The sequence below is a fragment of the Alosa pseudoharengus genome, unplaced genomic scaffold, assembly GCF_046254945.1.
Source record: "Alosa pseudoharengus isolate Yale_2024_CS ecotype anadromous, Long Island Sound unplaced genomic scaffold, YU_APseudo_1.1 YU_APseudo_1.1_scf_1, whole genome shotgun sequence".
Lineage (NCBI taxonomy): Eukaryota > Metazoa > Chordata > Actinopteri > Clupeiformes > Clupeidae > Alosa > Alosa pseudoharengus.
Window position 1 is genome coordinate 8,794,552 of NW_027468564.1, and position 19,176 is coordinate 8,813,727.

At 40.1% G+C, this 19,176-nt stretch overlaps 1 protein-coding gene across 1 annotated transcript in view; it reads left to right on the top strand.

Annotated features, from left to right (window-relative positions):
- LOC143116912 (NACHT, LRR and PYD domains-containing protein 3-like) overlaps window positions 1-19,176 on the top strand; it is an 83,827-nt gene that overhangs the window by 10,080 nt on the left and 54,571 nt on the right. Inside the window, exons 2-3 of the mRNA XM_076278285.1 lie at window positions 10,125-10,238; window positions 14,549-14,781. Coding sequence (XP_076134400.1) covers window positions 10,125-10,238; window positions 14,549-14,781 — 347 coding nt within the window. The remainder of the gene's footprint in view (window positions 1-10,124; window positions 10,239-14,548; window positions 14,782-19,176) is intronic.

Sequence of the window (19,176 nt, forward strand, 5' to 3'; positions counted from 1 at the left end):
AGGCTAGCATTAAACGCTAATTTGACTGATGCGACCTATACTCAGGAGCGACTTATAGTCCGGAAAATACGGTACGTGTGCCCCGAAGGCTAGCATTAAACGCTAATTATCGGTTTGCAATAAAACTGGTCACATTCGACTAGCATGAAAACAAAGCCCAGCAAACGGTCGAACTCGGTACACATGTGTTATTAACTCCTAGGTTAATTTTGCACCGGAATTGTCCTTTAAGAAGGTCCTACGAAAACTCTTAGGCAGATTCACAAAGGTGTTCTTAAACCTCAGAATCGTTCGCAGTTTTGTTCTTATCATGTTTCGTTAAGTTAGGCCCACGACACCTCATGAAGGCTTAACAGTGAAACCAGCGTCCTGGAGACACTTCCCTCCATGCTGCCACCATATTACCACATTGAAATATCCAATACCCATAATACTCTTAACCAGCCTGGCATGGTCAAGGTTGGCCAGGTTGGTCCCTTGTGCACCGATTTCAATAGGTCTTAATCGTGCACTCCAACCTCGCTTGGCTGCCTCCTCTGCTATTTCAGTGTATTTCGCTCCCTTCAGCTCATTGGCCTCTTCCACTCTGTCTTCCCAAGGAACAGTGAGTTCAATGAAGTAAACCAAAGATAATTAATGCATAGCAAGATGGGTCGTCCCAATTTCATGTCTATGAGGGCAAAGTGGAGTTCAGTCAGTGATGGGCTCTGGTTCAGTTCCCGCCTGCACAGGGGTGTGTCACTGACGTATGACTGACGTTTGAACGCCTCGGTTCCACGCCAGACAGAAGCCGGAGTACAAAGCAAACTTGGTGTACACCTTCATCAATGTTGATTTTCTCCCGACTGGAGGGTCATACTGGCACGACATTCTACTGAAATGGGGAGGAGGGTTTGGAGATCATGATACCGTGTCCGAAATGTGCATCCATTGCTCAGAAAAATAAGGCTTTGACAAATTCTGGGAAATTCTTGGATTCTGCCATAGACCTCAATGTTAACCCTTTAGCCGCCAGGGTTTAAAAAATATAAATTGGATTTTTACATCAAAATTTCAAAAGGCCATGGCTTGCAAGTGGTCAGAGATAAAGTCCTAATGTAAATGTGAAAATCATTGAGTATGACCAGAAGTTTATGAAGGGGGTACATTTACTCATCTAATTTGCATATTATGACGTCACTGGATGCATTTCCTCCACTACCATTTTCCTCTTTTCTCCTGCAGAAGCCTTACTCCACAAGGGTTTACTTGCACCCACCCCTAGACCCCCCCGCCTGTGCTGCACATGGCTCATTATATCCCTATGCCTCAATGCTGATTGAGCTTGCTTAACTGCCTGTTGGGTTCCACTTCCTCCCTGCATTAACTGTGGGTGCAACTTTCCTCACCACTGGGTCCTTGGACTGAGTAAGAGTCATTTCCAATCTAGCCTTAGTAGGGTTGTGCCGATGGACGATATCATCGTTCATCGTGATGTTTGACAGGCATCACGATGGAAAGCAACCATCGTGATGCCACGCCTCCACATGCCAGTCACTAATTCCTGCTGCTAAAACATAAAAATGAAAATGAAATTGAGCCTACTTTAAAGGCTGTCAGCCAAACAGTTATCACGTATTAGTCTACCGTCTTATTCAAATAATTCCTGACTGTGACGTGAATGTGTAGCCTAATTGTCCTTTAGTAGCCTACATGTCTCGCAGGCCTATATAACATTGGACGTAATATGTAGCCTAATGTTTTAGCAGAAAATATAGATTTATTATTGTTAGGCTATACGACTAGGACATTCTAGCGCTCAAATATTTTTGCGAGGCTACAGTGAGCGCCAAATGCGCCCTTCTTCTCTGTGTTAAAATAAACCATTTCTTTCGTTAATTATAGGATCAGAAGGTAGCCTATCCGTCTTTCACTGTAAGGCTTGTATTTCATGCATTTAGCAAAAGTCCCAGACAGCAGCGGAGTGGTAATCGGGATTCGTTATTTGTAAAAGTGTTTTTACTTCGCCCTCCTATAGCCTGGACTGCGTGATTGCAGCCCTTTACTTTCACTTCCCGCCGCCCTCATAGCCAGCATAGACGGTAGCCTGATAACGTGGGATGCTGCATAGTAGCCTACTAAGATTTTAAATGAGTGACCATGATAGTCTTAAGTAGCTTTTTTGCTGGGTCCAGCGAAGGCTGGCAATGTGTAATATTCCGCTGGTTGGTGCACACGCAAGTGTTCAGATTGATTGTCTATCCGTCTTTCACAACAATTTTCTTGGATTAGATCTTCCACACAACTTCGGTAGCCTGGTCAGTATGTCTCTCTTAGCTGTCCACTTTCATCAGGCCGTATAGCCTATATAATATATTTTTTATTTTTTATGTAGAACATTATAAATGTATTTCTGTACAGACATACCTATAGGCTGTTTACTACACTAACCCACCACCCCGACGATATCATCGTCCATCACGATGTTTTACTGTACACATCGTCAAATGCCAATTTGATCCCAAATTAGGGTTTGAATCCCAACCCTAAGCCTAACCCTAAATTCCTCTGTCAGACTAGATATTGGCAACTCTACAATGCCCTTCCCATACAAGGCTACACTGAAAGCAGCGTGGGACTCCGAGTCATTTTCTGACAAAGGAATTGATAATTTTTTCCAACCTCTCTACCTTTGACAGAGGAACTTCATAAACTGTCAATGGCACATTAGCCGAGGCAATAAACCAAACTGCAAACACCACAGCTTGAGCTTACCTGGCAGCCCTGACTTGTCAGTACCATATATTATAAACTACACAAACAAGACAATTTGATTACCTTATATGACACATGCTTTGAAGTGAAAGCACTACTGCAGGAATTGAACAGTAAATGAGTCGTTATATTTAGTAGCTAGTATAAAAAGTGAAATAGTGTTATTTGTGTTGTCAATTATTATGACCGCTACGCAGCGAAGCGGCGGTCATATAGGTTTAGTCAGATTTTTTTTTTTTTCGCATGTCCAAATTTCCGTCAAGGATTCCTGGGACACTGAAAGACCGGGGTACACGGAACTTGGTGGGCGTGTAACCCCACATGGATAGCATGGAACCATCGTTTTTCGTTTTGATCTGTAGCCCCCCCGCTGGACTGGACCCCCCGAAAGGAGGGTAGGGCAGACACAGTTTTCTGTGAATATCTTGAGAACCGTAGGGTTTAGGAGGACCATTTTTATGCGTATGTTTGCCTCCAGGGGTCATGTTAACCCATTCCATGTGCACACATGTGCATAAACAGATACACACGCACACACATACATTCACAGTAATCATACGTATGACACATACTCACACAGTAGACATATGTACGCATGCATGCACATGCACAAACACACATACGCAGGCAAACACACAAGCACGCACACACACACACACACACACACATAAACATAAACGTGTACACGCACACATGCACACAATTCAAGAATTTCTCAGAATTATGAACAGGCAAGATGGGGGTGGGGTTGTATAAAATGAATTTTACATGTGAAATCTATGAACTAATCATGTTTTGGTACTTGTTGTCTAGCAGATACCAGTGAGAATTGAGTGTGGATAATGCAATTTAGTGAGACAGTTAGAATCATATAGGCCTTTCAGCGATTTATTTTTGTGGAAAAAAATGTGCTGGACTGGGCGGTGGTCATATTTTGTACCGCTCTGCGGTACATCTAGTTCAGTGTTTCTCAAACTTTTTTTCTGGGGACCCACTTTTTAAAAATGACAGACTATCGCGACCCAACTCGTGACTGTGGTAGTTAACAAACTAGATCAGTGGTTCTCAAACTTTTTCTTTCATTCCCCACTTTGATCAAGGGGGCATTCTCGAGCCCCACCTGTCCCTCATCGCTCTAAGAAAGTGGTAGGTCAAGCTTAAAATTGTTAAATTTATTGAAATAATGACAAGTTCTAAGTATATCCTCTTCAACAGAGTTAAAATCAGCTGGTGCTGCAGATATAATAATAAATACACACATAACACACATATTTCTGTTTTCCAGCAACATATTAGGATGCATAGGCCATTTTACAGCATTGTACAATATATTCAATGAAATACCAACATGCTGCATTAAATGGATCCATAATCCAGTCATACTGAGCACTGCTGGTTGGGAAATATTTTTGAAATAAACTTTGCAGGGATGTGATGTAGGCCTACTGTTTAATACATGGGATCACAAAAGTGGCTCCCAATTAGACGTTTCAGGGATTTCGCTCAGAAATTTCAAAGGCATAATACTGTCGCGATCGAGGCGCCTGTCCCATACTCAAGTGTTTTTATTTGCTAGGTGAGGTAGGTGCTTGTCTTTGCCTTGTAACTGGACATTTAACTCAAATGTATCGCTAAGATATATCAAATATATCGCTAAGATAGGCCAGCTTCGTCAAGAAATGTTCATTAGTGAACGTGCTTGCAGATTCAAACATGCGCTCTTCCTCCAAGAAGAGGCGACTCGGAGCTCAAACACGCGCGACAGCACTTTCCCTCGGGAAAGCCACCTTGCCTCGCTGTGAAACAGTAGGCCTACAGCCTTTTGGTCAGCTACCATCTCTTCGCAAAGTGTGGAGAATAGACGCGCTTTTAAGGGCCGGGTTTTGATGAAATTCACCACTCTCACAACAACGTTCAAAATCTCATGTAGGTCGGGACTAACTAAGCTGCCTTGACACGAGCGCTTCCCTGTGAATAACACAGTGTCCATTGCGCATCGGGTGCTACCTGGGCCCAGGCTACAGATAAAAAAATAAATAAAAAAAACTCCTGTTTTTCACGTCAGTTCGCGCCCCACCTGGCATGTCTCCCACAGTTTGAGAAACGCTGATCTAGTTTATTCTAAAATACATTGTAAAATAGTGGAATTTATCCTCTTTTTTAAACGTATTTATATTTTGTTTTCACATCAGTCATACAGTGCATCAAAACAAATTCTTATATTACATAAGGTTGATTATCACCTGGAGAGAAGAAATACTCTTTTCTGATTGGCTAGTGGGGTGCCTATTAACTCTCAATAACAGGACACCTACTGTGTATGAAGTAAATCTGGTAAAAAAAAGTTTAATCACCGTTTCATATCAATGCTTACGAATGGTAACTATAACAACCATAGTAGGACGACGGTTGAGCCTAAAAGCAGGCTTCGCCACAATGGAATCAACTGTAAACAAGCTAACGTTAACTGTCCATGCCATCGCTGTTATAGGGCCAAAGATAGTTGTACAACAAATTGAACAAGTCGGCTTCTTTTTAAACGGAACCATTAAACGCAACGGAAGTCATCAGGTACTATGCCCAATAAAAATGTATTGGTTCCATCGGTAGGTCTATACATAAGCATTGCTTTATTTCTCTCTGTATATTTTTCCAATATTCTAATACTTTTGGACAATCCCAGAATATGTGTGTGGTCCCCCAGTAAGCCACAGCCCCTCCAACACTCAGTTGAAGCATTACTTAAGCAGTGAGGAGAAATTTTATGCAAAGTGTCAGCCCCTAAGACTGTGCCCATTGCCTAAATGTATGGTTGTTTAATGTCGAATGTCAGAGTAATTACATTCCAAGACGTACCTTAATGATACTCCACATATATCAGATGGATTACACAAATAACTGACAAGGAAGTACAAGATTATACGACGGTCGCTTCTTTTCTAATAAACTAGTGCAGTGCCCGTTCAAACATGCCATTCCTGAAGAAAACCCGTAGCTCAATTACATGCCCACATGTATGCCTGCTTTAAAAATAGGATGATAGGGAAACATCATTCCAGCTAAGCATTCAATAATGAATACTGAATATTATAATATATTAGCCTATAATTAATGTGGCCTCTAATAAATTTAGGCATGGCTGCATGTGACATTTCTACAGATCAGAATGACATAATGACAACTGTTTTGAGTTAAGGCTAAATGTGTATAGCTTACTGAATAACTTCCTAATGCTATTCGAAGCTTGCACATACTTTTATTTTGAGTGGTCACTACATACCCGTGTTTAATGGCGTGATAAGTGCCGTCACTCAGTCTGCAACTTGTCTAATGTTAGCTATGTGGCATTAGCCTATCGCTCGTTTCAATTTGGGACCTTGCAGTCGGAATTGTCGTTTTAGTCAAAGTCTCTTGAAAGTCCAAAGTAGCCTGGGCTATTTGAGTGGTCACTACATACCCGTGTTTGTTGGCGTGTTGTTGCAAGTAATCATTTTATGCAAGCAAACTGCATACAGGGAGTCTTTATTGTTGAGGTCAGACATGATAATCATCTTGCATCTTAACCCACAGTCCCGAGTAATCCGTTTAAATTGCGACTGACTATCATCAAAGTGAGACCTAGCAGAGCCCTTTCTCTGGACCTAGCTACTGTCAGTACACGATCCATGGGGTGGAGCTCCCCTGAAACTGGTCCCCTTGGAAACAGTGCAGTGCAGCGATAAACGTCCTACGTAAATAAGCATATTTTGAAATATGCATTAAAAAATCTTCAAAATCGAGAGTGCACACCTTTGTGCCACGCGCGAGCCACATACGAAATCTTAGGTCAGTCTGATAAACGGTCAGCGAGATATGCGTGCCACAGACACACACACAGACGCTTTTTGCTATGTGTGTGTGTGTGTGTGTGTGTGTGTGTGTGTGTGTGTGTGTGTGTAAGTTCATAGGTTGAGTCTCTCTGGAGGTTTGCTGATTCTGCCACTCCTTGTGTGGCTTAGTGGCGTCAGGAGGCATCAGTGCTGGGGCTGGACTTGCAGGGTGTGCTCGCTGGGGGGTGGATGGTAATGTTGGTGATGGTACAGGATTTGGTTCCTGTGGGACGAGATGTTCCTCTTAATTCTCTGTGTTGCTCTTGGGTCGTTGGAGGTTTGTAGAGGTGTAGTCTCAGGTGGGACGGGTTCTGCTGTCCTCAATTGCGTCGGTATGTGGCACCCTCCACTTCCACAAGGTATGAGCGAGGTGCCACCTGTTGGAGGCATACGCCGCGACGCCATCTTCCAGTCCTATCACCCGGGAGAGGCTTCATCCTGATGCTCTGTCCAATACATAGGTCCGGGAGATCCTTTGCTTATCTGTCATAGTACTGCTTAGCAGTGTTGGGAACGTTACTTTAAAAAAGTAATTAGTTATAGTTACTCACTACTTGTTCCAAAAAGTAAATGAGTTAGTAACTGAATTACTCTGTGATAAGACTAACTCGTAACCAGGGAAAGTAACTATTTGCGTTACTGTTACAAAAAAAAGTTGCTATATGTCAAAGATTTTGGATTTTTTGAGCAGTTTTGAGCAGCCAGTTGAAATGAGTAGAACAGACAGGTGTCTGTAGGCTACATAACTTTCAATATTTATTAGATAGATAGATAGATAGATAGATAGATAGATATTTTATTGATCCCCAAGGGGAAATTCAAGATATTGTACATCGACAGACCTATGGTTGACTTCAGCCTGTGTCATAGGTTTTTGTTGTGAGGCAGAAAGATCTAGCTTTTACTACTTGGAGGACTTTGTTCCGACTCCTTCTTTGTTAGTGGATGGCGAGCTATCATCTGGTGGAGTGAGGTATCGGTGTTTTTGGCCACTAGCGTTAGATGCGTGTGTGAGATGCTTCATTAAATTAGAGTTGCTTACAACGGATGTCGACAAAGTCTTCGCTCCTGGACATAATGTAAACATTACATGCACATTCTTGCCTTGATGAATTTGAAGTAGTGCTTATATCTCCACCTTGAAAAGTCCAACTTTTCAGATTGCTCCTGACCTCTGCTGTTTCGTCGAATCTCTATTTTAGCAGTTGGTGTGTGTGTGTGTGGCACTTGTGCTGGCAAGTGTATAGAAACACTGGCTCTGATTGGCTATCATGAAACATGACTCTGCCTTAGCCAATCATAATCGCGTACGTCGTTATTAACCCACCTCCTCACTAGCTGTGAGCCAGGGTGCGTTCGGATTACAGTTTATTCAATCAATGCATAGTAACGCACCGCATTTAACGTCCAGTAACGTTAACGGCGTTGTAACGATGGGAAAAGTAATTAGTTACATGTAGATTACCCCGTTAGTGAAAAAACGCCGTTATTCCAAACACTGCTGCTTAGCTACTTGCCTTTTGAAACTTAGTTTTGCTGGCACACCATGTGTAACACATTGCTCAAGCACGATGACACGATCAGGCTGTCCATATCTGGCGAACTGGACCTCGCACTTTCTGATAGTGGTCTCACCTGACAGGTCGGGAAGATTTTCTTCTAGATTTTTTTTCTTCTTTTTTTCTTCAGTAATTTGGTTTCAACGGTTCCCGGGACACTGAAAGACCGGGCTGCACGGAACTTCGTGGGCCCCACAAGGATGACACGGAACCATTGTTTTTCGTTTTGATCTGTAGCACCCCCCCCCCCCCCCCCCCCCGCTGGACTGGACCCCCCAAAAGGAGGGTAGGGCGGACACAGTTTTCTGTAAAAAAAACGAGAACCTAGGAGGACTAGGAGGACCAACTTTTTTTGAATGTTGGTCTTAAGGGGCCATGTCAACCCATCCCATTACCACTCAATTCATGTATAGTGCCATCTAGTTAAAAATTAAAAAGCAAAAAATTAGGTGTTGTAATCACAATATCTCTGGCTGACATGGTCAAAACTGCATGAAATTGAAAGTGTAGGATCATTATGACACCTTCTTAATGCTTGCCAAGTTTCGTGGATTTTCGTTCATGGGGGGCCATAAAATAAAATAATGTGCGCAGCACTGCCGCCATGCTTTCTTCGCTTAGCCCAGACTCAGTTTGTTGGTCTTTAGACGTCTTCAGTGGTTTGTTGGTCTTCTTTTCCGATTATTTTCAAGGGATCGACATAATGATAACTTAGTATGATTGTTTTGAATTAAAAAGGGAAATAAAATTACATTTTGGCTAGTTTTTTAAGACTCTTCTCAGGAGATTTGAAGTCCGGCTTTTGCCTTGGTCATGACGTCACCAGAAGTCCAGAATTTATTTTCTTAAGAAAAAATAATTATAATAGGGCAATTCCACGGAAAATGGACTTTTTGTCACATCCATAACGCCAGTGAAATGCCTTGGCATTTGTGAATGTGTATGATGTGAATGATAGCATTCATTTGTTGTGCATTTTTTCTCATTTACATTCTTCAGCCAAAAATAGCAAAAGCTCAAATTTCATGTAATCATTCACATCATACCATACCATCACATTTTACTGGCGTTATGGATGTTACCAAAAATGTAATTTTCCATGGAATTGCCCAATATTTTTATTCAAAAATATCCTTAATGATACAATATATAGTTGTAATTTAAATTCTATCATATTTTACACATGTAGATATGATGAAAATGCAATAACCATTGATTTTGCACAAACAACTCAGTTCTCAAATGTGCGTAAGAGTGCTCTTGAGTGTTCATAGATTCTGTTCTTACCTAAGAACAAGACATCATCGGTGAATACCATAATCTTCTTAAAACTGCGTAAGTGGGTTTTAAGAACACATTTCTTCGTAAGAACGGTTGGTGAATGAGGTCCATTGGGCAGTAAGGAGGGTTTTATACCCTACGTCCGGAAGTAGGGTGAGTGATGGCTGTTAATCAACCATATGGGCTCATCCCGAACTTTGTTTAGAAAACATCATTTAACACACACACACACACATACACAAACATACAAACACACAAACACTGACACACACACACAAACATACACACACACAAACACCAGCACACACACACTCGCAGACACACACACACACACACCCACACACTTAGGAAATGAGGTGGATGAGATAAGATACTGTAACATGTCAATGTAAGAAGGCATAATTTCTTATCCATGTCAAAGCTCTAAATGATGGACATCATGTACACATGCATGTGTTATAGAAAATAAATGCATATGCTGGTAGGGATACACTGTATAGGGTGTGTGTGTGTGTGTGTGAGCGAGAGAAAGAGAGAGAGAGAGAGAGAGATTCTTGTATAATGCATTGTTGTAATATTAGTCTAAGTGTGAAGAAATGTAATCACTCCATAGAGAATGAGTTGATGTTCATCAGTATTTTGTGTCATCTTATGTAACCAGACCACAGACACACAGACCTCCATCTCCAGTGCCCAGCTGTGTGTCCATGAAGAGTGATCAGTCCATACGTAATATGCCTAACTTCAGCAGTGAACCAGTTCCATCAGGTCTAAAGTGAGTAGTTATGAGTCTGTAGTTTTTATGTGAGTCAGCCATCTTAGATTCACTAGTTCACCCATTGGATTGCTTAGACTGAGTGTAGAGAATAGCAAGTTTGGCTTGGTAGGCTGGTCCTGGGATGCCAATAGTGGAGATCACATGTGATTGATGTCTGCTAACACCCCCTATAGATGAGGGGTGATTTAGAGCTTAGAGCTGATAGTGAAATGGAGGAGCAGGGGAGGAGGTGGGAGGCTTTGCAACAAGTATAAGGCAGTAAGGAGGGTTTTATACCCTACGACCAGAAGTGGGGTGAGTGATGCCGGTCCATCATCAACCATATTAGTCTAGGCAGAATACCTGAAAATGTGCTTATTTAAAGTGCTGGAGGCATTTTGTGATTATTTATATTATACAACATTTCTAGGGGTATTAAGGGGTGCTGAATCCAAATCTGCTGTATATGAAGCTCAAAAATGTAAAATGGCCGCCATCGCCAGGCTGAAATCTATGTTTCAGTATATCATTTTGACTAAACAAGATACAAACATGAATTAAATCTGCTTGTTTGTAAGTTGTTCCTACATGGGCAATTCGATGAATTTTACATACTCATAATCTAAATCAGTGTTTTTCAACCACTGTGCCGGGGCACACTAGTGTGCCGTGAGAGATCATCAGGTGTGCCGCAGAAAATTGCCCAAATGTCACTCACTGGTCCAGAAGAGCAACTGTTGCATCAAATAATTTATAACCACATGCTCTCATTGATTGTATGATTGCACTATTTGTGGTATGCAGGCATTGTACAACGGGGGCCCCATATCCAGTATTCGCAGAATCATCACATATCCAGTTCATAACAACAATTAAATTAGATAAAGTCACCTACAAATTAAACAGAGGGCGCTTGTTTTATTGAGCAGGTCTTGCATAGAAGCCATAATAAGCCATATTTGTGTATTATTTGAAATTTTAGGCTATGGTATGTTTATTTTTTTCTTCACACAGGATGTTAGTGTGCCGTGGGACATTTTAAGCGTCAAAAGTGTGCCGTGGCACAAAAAAGGTTGAAAAACACTGATCTAAATTAATCGGACTAGTGCAGTGCCCGTTCAAACATGCCATTCCTGAAGAAAACCCGTAGCTCAATTACATGCCCACAGGTATGCCTGCTTTAAATATATGATGATAGGGAAACATCATTCCAGCTAAGCATTCAATAATGAATACTGAATATTATAATATAGCCTATAATTAATGTAGCCTAATAAATTTAGGCATGGCTGCATGTGACATTTCTACAGATCAGAATGACATAAGCCTTACAACTGTTTTGAGTTAAGTGTGTATAGCTTACTGAATAACTTCCTAATGCTATTCGAAGCGTCAGTTTATTGCACATACTTTTATTTTGAGTGGTCACTACATACCAGGGATGGAAATTAAATATTTTTTCTACCTGCCACTGTGGCTGGTGGATTCCAAAATCTACCAGCCACTCAACTTTTTTACCAGCCACTAGAGAAACGGCATGAAAATGTGATATCATGATTATAGTAGGCTACCCAAAATGATCACGGTAATTGGCATTATTGCAATATGACTAAAATGTGCTGAGTTTTGCCCTAAAACTGTCCTCCAAGCACAGTAGCAACAAAACTAAAGGTCAACAGAACCACATTCATATGCTATAGTGTCTTGTCATAAAAGTGGTGTGGCTCCTTTAAGACTCCGTTTGTGTGAGTTCTGGAGCATCCTATAATCCAACTCTCCAACTTGATCTAACTATAGTGTACACATCATCTGATTTAAATATTTACAGGTATCAAGGCTATATTTAACATTTAGCATTTATTTTCTATTTGGCCCGTAATGAAATCATACACTGAACAATTTAAGCACAGCTCAGCTTTAAGAAACGTAATATGCATGCTTAGCATTTTGTGAAACTACATTGGAAAAACTCTGGTTGTGCAGTTATCTAGGCGATATTGTTAACATTTATTTTGTATTTGGCCTTATCATATATGACAAAAGCCCAACGTTGGAGACCGTGTAGACATTTGCTTCAATTTCAAAACCGGATTACTCGCGAACGGCTATAACTTGTATAAGGGAATGCTTTACACCTTTGCGTTCGGTAAGTTCTGCTGTTTATTCTGATACGGTTTGTAATTTCTTTGAATGAAAAGTTTGTGAGATATTCATTCACGACGAATGGGTGTGGAGATGTCCGTCTGTCTGCCTCATAGGTCTAAATAGCAGCGTGTCGCGGGCCGGATTAAAATACCTAGGCCTACGGGCCAATTCAAAAGAGAACTATTTAAGCCTACGTGAGAATATTAGCCTGTGAAGATATAACGCAGATCCACAGATCTCACTAGATTTATGTCTATGCAGTCATCCTGAAATAATCTAGCAGTGGCACATGAAAGCATAGTGACAGTTTCTTAATGGTAGTGAAGTGAAAGTGAAGCGCTGCACCAGTGCTGCTATGCTGCGGTGGCGGCTCACTATGAGTTGTAGAACTTCAAATCAGCGCGATTTACCCTGGTAACGTTAGGCTACATGATCCCTACAGACACTTTATTATTTTTAACCGTCAATAAGTATGAAAATTAGACCGGATCTGACTATTTGTGGTACGCTAGCTCTACCCGCCACAGTGGCTGGTAAGTTGACCAAATTCACCCGCCAGCGCACAAAACTACCCGCATTTGGCGGGGGGCGGGTGGTTAATTTCCATCCCTGCTACATACCCGTGTTTGATGGCGTGATAAGTGACGTCGCTCAGTCTGCAAGTTGTTGTCTAACGTTAGCTATGTGGCATTAGCCTATCGCTCGTTTCAATTTGGGACCTTGCCGTCGGAATTGTCGTTTGTTTAGTCAAAGTCTCAAGTCCAAAGTAGCCTAAGCTATTCGAAGCGTCAGTTTATTGCACATACTTTTATTTTGAGTGGTCACTACATACCCGTGTTTGTTGGCGTGTTGTTGCAAAATCTGTGTAATCATTTTATGCAAGCAAACTGCATACATCCCGAGTAATCCGTTTTTTAAATTGCGACTGACTATCATCAAAGTGAGACCTACAGCAGAGCCCGTTCTCTGGACCTAGCAACTGTCAGTACACGATCCATGGGGTGGAGCTCCCCTGAAACTGGTCCCCTTGGAAACAGTGCAGTGCAGCGATAAACGTCCTACGTAAATAAGCATATTTTGAAATATGCATTCAAAAATCTTCAAAATCGAGAGTGCACACCTTTGTGCCCCGCGCGAGCCACATACGAAATCTTAGGTCAGTCTGACAAACGGTCAGCGAGATATGCGTGCCACAGACACACAAACACACAGACGCTTCTTGCTTTATATTAATCCGATATATAATATTTTCTGTGAAAGTATTTTAAATATTTCAATGCAAATGAATCATTGAATAATCAGCATTAGTAACATTAAAGTTCAAAAACTATTTTATTATTATTTCCACTGTTCAAATAATGGCCATAACAATCTATGATATGACCTAATATGCTGAGGAAATAAATTCAAAAGTACTTTGCAAATTAGTTTTTTTTACATACAAGGCATTTCAGGCCACAGATATAACCTAGGGGACACAATGAAAATAAATGAACACTCCCCTCAATGTCAACACTATTTCTTCGCATTGATGTGCATCTTTAGAGTTGACGAATTCCGGTGATATGCAAATTCCTTGCTGCAGACATTGCAGAGGACTTTATTTTAATCAACACTTTATTTTTTATCAACACCTTCAGGCCGTTTTTTAAAAGTAAATGTTCCAATCAATCATCTAGGCAGCACATTTTCTTCTCTCTCCTTCATTTTACAGTCTAATGGTTACTGACTAGAACGGCTCGGGGTCAAAGGTCATACGGAATCAATTAATATGCGCTATTTTTTTTAATCAGTTATTTTTTTTAATCAAAGTTAATCAGTTATTTTGACAGCCCTAATATATATATACAGCATGTTTTGCAAAAACATCATCAGTAAAACTAACCTGTCTCATGACAGTCTTTAAACCCAGCACGTTCCCTATTACTGTAGTGAGTGAACAATCCAACACTTCATTTGGTCATTATATAGCAGTTCATGGAAATTCCATTCTTTTGTCAGAGGTAGTAGTAGTAGTAGTAGTAGTAGTAGACCTGGGCCGTCTGTCTTTTTGTAAAATGGATCCTTTACATCTGTTTTCAGAATAGAATAAATGTGCATATTACACATTTTAAAGAATACTGAATTGTCTGAGGATCTATTACTGCATTATTCCAAGTATTCTTTGTCTGATGTTCTTGCAGATTAAGTGTTGATCTGATCCAGGATCAGTCCAGGTGTGGAGTGTGTGAGCAGGTACTGAGGGACCCAGTCATCACCACCTGTGGGCACAGTTTCTGCAGGCAGTGCATCAGCAGCTACTGGGAGCAGCCTGGACTACCAGGAGACCAAGCCTGTCCCCAGTGTGGGAAGACATGCAGAACTCAACCTCCTCTACAGCCTCCTCTGGATGAACACACAGATATGAGCACACAGGGTGAACACACAGGCATGATCAACAGCAGAAGACACCTGCACACTGAACAAACACCAGACAGACAGAGTGAACTAGGTGAGTATACATTTTGGCTTGTTACATTTTTTATCTGGTTTTCTGAGAAGTAAAATACTGTTAGCAGACTGAACAATTGCAAATATTGCTGTTTATTTATTTATTTATTCTTTATAAGGGCTTGCAGATATTTGCAGTGAGTTCATGTGTATATGAATAATTTCAGTATGTTTGGTAACACTCATTGGCGGAGCGAGGGGCCCCAAATCTTTTTTCAAAAGCCCCAAATCTTTTTTTGTATGTGTTTTCAATTTCCAATGATTCTAATTTCTAATTTAACCTCCCCCCGGTTTCTCTATGAATGTTACAAAATGCAGGCTACTATTACTGAGCAAATATCCCTTATTTCAAAGCCCAATATTGACAGATAATCTGATTTCCCACACGATCAGTTTATGCAATGCCAGAGCCGAGATGTAGCGGTTTACGTCATAAACCTGGCAGGAAAGAGCGGCGCAGTCAGTTTAAACAGCAAGCCGGTAAGAAAAACTATTGTCAAGACATTACGCAATTAGGCTACTGTACCCCGGAATACAAAAATAAACTTCAGAAAGACAGAAAGTTTGTTGTACTGTATTCATAGAGTCTCGATGACCGAATCAGTAGATTTACCTGTTGTCAGTTGAGCTCGTTCAATTAATTTATTGTAGGCTAGTAGCCTAGGCAAATATGAAACGGAGATGTAACGTGGCTACCGGCAGGATTTTGAACTTGCATGTCACATGCATTTTAGGGCAACAAATACCATGGGATTGATGTGTTCTCCATTTGAGGAACGTAATCAATTGCGGACGTGCACAGACAGCTCAGACACAGAGCGCATATAGGCCTAGGTTAGGCTACTTTCACTTTCTAGAGTGCGCATTCATTACGTAAAAGATGCTTCATATCAATCAAAACCAAAATCATGTAAGTGTAAGTCTTCTCTCATTGACGCCTGTAGGCCTTAAAGGAAAATGGGATTTCAGTCTGTAAAATGTACCCCCCCAACTGCATTAGTCGCCCTATGTGAAGCACTGAAGGGGGGAATCCCCCCCATTTTGAAAAATGAATTTTAAGCCCTGGATTAAACTTAGCTTCATGTTTTCCACTGAACATTATAATAAGTGGGTTAACAATGTGTGGGGCTGTGCTAAACCAGACCTTAAGGCTACTTTGGCCAGAGTTCAAAGTAAAAATGTATTGAGACAAGGTAGCATCCCATCTATCTAATCAGGGTTATCTCAGCATAGTATACTAGTCTATAATATACAAACCATAACTCATAAAAAACGCTTAATTAACTAAGTGCATGCTGATTAGATAGGCTATGCCTATAGACCCCTCTTGAAAGACCCAAAGTGCCAGTCAGATATAGGCCTACCTTGAGTCTCATAATGTCTCATAGTCCTATAATAAATTGCAAATTAGTAATTTCCTAACCCTTTGTTATTATTTGTAAATTGTTGCTAAAATATCTGTTTGGCACAAGTAGTTAGTAGTAAATAGTAGTAGTAGTAGTAAATAGTTTTTTCATCATTAATCAAATATGAATTGTTTGCATAAAACCTGTATGTCAATGTTTTAACAAATATAAAACAATCTATTAACTAATATTGTATTAATATTTGTTAATAGTTAACTAAATGTCTTTGACACTAATTAACAGTTATTTCTTACATCATTTATGTTTATTTACAAACTATATGTTAATATAAAAGTTAATTACTATTATTATTTAACTAATGTATTTATGGAATGGACCACCAGAGGAAAATAGGGAAGGGTCATGTCTTTTTATTCTTTGTTGAGGGGAGGGTCATCCATTTTTTTATTCTAGGAGGGAGGGTCACCCAACTTTTGTATTCATGAAAACAGCAAAAGTTGGGCCATCGGCCTCGTGTCTGATGGGCCTTGCACCTGGCCAAAGATGACATTAAGCGTTTATTCTTCATTAACGCCTATTGTAGCCTAAGCAAAAAGCTTAACGTGGCTTAATGTTGTAAAACTACGATCAGTGATCACCAAATTTCTCTCATATTGTTCCTCACTCATCACTAAGAACCTTTAGGTTACCTGAAGTGACAGCATGTTTCTTCAATCTCCTTCACTGACGCATATGGAAAAGGCTTAACGTCCCAAAACAACGATCAATGATCATCAAATTTCTTTCTCATATTGCTCCTCATAACCATCTATTAAAGCTTCTCCTAAGACAGCGGGGAAAAAAGTTCAAATACGTGATAAACCCAGAAAAAGTTGACAGGTATGTTTCGGTCCCGGTGATTATTTGTGAAATTGTGCAAACGACAGCCTTTTCAAGGCATTTCAAGGAAGGAGTGGTAGCATGCAAGCTCCCAAATTGACCCAGTACAGAAGGCATCAATAAATTGTTGGGGGGGGGGGTCATGTGTTTTTTCTCAATCACTTTGGAGGGTCATAGAAACATTTTTTGCTGGCGAGGGAGGGTCACGTCTTTTTTGACTAACGCTCCCAAAACTCCTCCGGTGGCCCCTTAAATAAATAACAAACAGTCCCTAATTGTTATTAAACTGTGCTTCTGCCTGTCTCAATATGAACCACTCCTCATAGGATCCTTACAATAAAGTTGGTCAAGCTTAATTAATAATAATATGTCATTAACTTTTATATTTACATATAGTTTGTAAATAAACATTTAACATTTAAATGATGTAAGAAACAACTGGTAATTAGTGCCAAAAATACAGTTTGTTAACTATTAACAAATATTAATACAATAGTTGGTAATACATTATAATAACTACACACAATTCATCATTTATTAAGGCTTACTTATTAGTTAATGGTTTGTTCATCATTAGTAATTTATTGTTCATACATAATTTATGATCAGTAAAGCATTTGTTCACACATTATAAATGGTTTGTTCGTCTATCCAAAAATATGTTTGTAACTAATAAGTAACAAAAGCTTAATAAATTATGAATTGTATGTAGTTATTATAATGTATTACCTATTAGTTAATAGATTGTTTTCTATTTGTTAGAGCATTAACAGATTTTATGCAAACAACTAATTTAATGATGAAAAAACTATTAACTTGTGCCAAATAGATATTTTAGTAACAATTAACAAATATTAACCCTTTAGCCGCCAGGGTTTAAAAAGAATAAATTGGATTTGTACATCAAAATTTCAAAGGCCATGGCTTGCAAGTGGTCAGAGATAAAGTCCTACTGTAAATGTGAAAATCATTGAGTATGAACAGAAGTTCATGAAGGGGGTAAATTTACTCATCTAATTAGCATATTATGACGTCACTGGATGGTTACCACCGTGAATTATGCACATTTCAGTAAATACTAGATGTTGAACATATTTGAGCAGTTTTACTTTATTTTTTGTCATTTCACCGACATAACAAATGAACAGGAAAACAGTCACATGTAAACCAACAATAGTAAACTATTACTATAATCACAAACCCTATGCTACTATACAATAAAGTAGCCTGGTCAAATCAGTTCCATATCGCGGGTGACTTTGTAGTTCTTCAGAGCCCTATTTTTACAACCCCTGCTGTCTATACCACGTCCATTACGGACACTATCATCACTATTGCCACTGGCACCTCCAGCTATGTTGGGCAGAGGGTCGAAATAAGCATGGTATGCTTAGTGGACACTAAAATCGCAAGGACGCAAAGTCGCAAAGACGTACCTCCATTCACAGACGCACCGTGACTATCAGTCAATAGACGATCGATCATATTCTCCAAAAGGCAGATATTCTCCTTCAGAATCAGAATAGGTGAATAACAGATTCAAGACTTCATCACACGTAAATTTTTTTTTCAACATTTGGTGTATTTCTGCTTCAATTTGTGCAAAACTATGGCCCGCATCGCTTCCGCTTAATGGAGGAAATGCACGTCTTCTTCGTGTGTTTCTTGCGTGTTTTTCGCATGCTTCCTGAAAACTTTGAAAAAAAAGGTTGAGCTTGAATCTAAGCTCTGGGTGTCTGCCAACTAGTGGTCAAGAGTACAAATGAGATTTTACACTGTACTCGCGTCTATCGTCTGTTTTATTCAGTAATGACGCTTGTCGCAATATTGCGACATGGTCGGTTAGAGGGTTAACAAAGGGTTAGGTAATGACTAGTTTGCTATTTATTATGGCACCTTATTATGACCGCCGCTAGCGAAGCGGTCATATAGGGATTGTCAAAGTTTTTTTTTTTTTTTTCCCGTCATCTACTTCCTGAAATTTTGGTCAACGATACCCGGGGCACCGAAACACCGGGGCACATGCAATTTGGTGGGTATGTAGCCCCACTAGACTTTTACGGAAAAATTTCGTT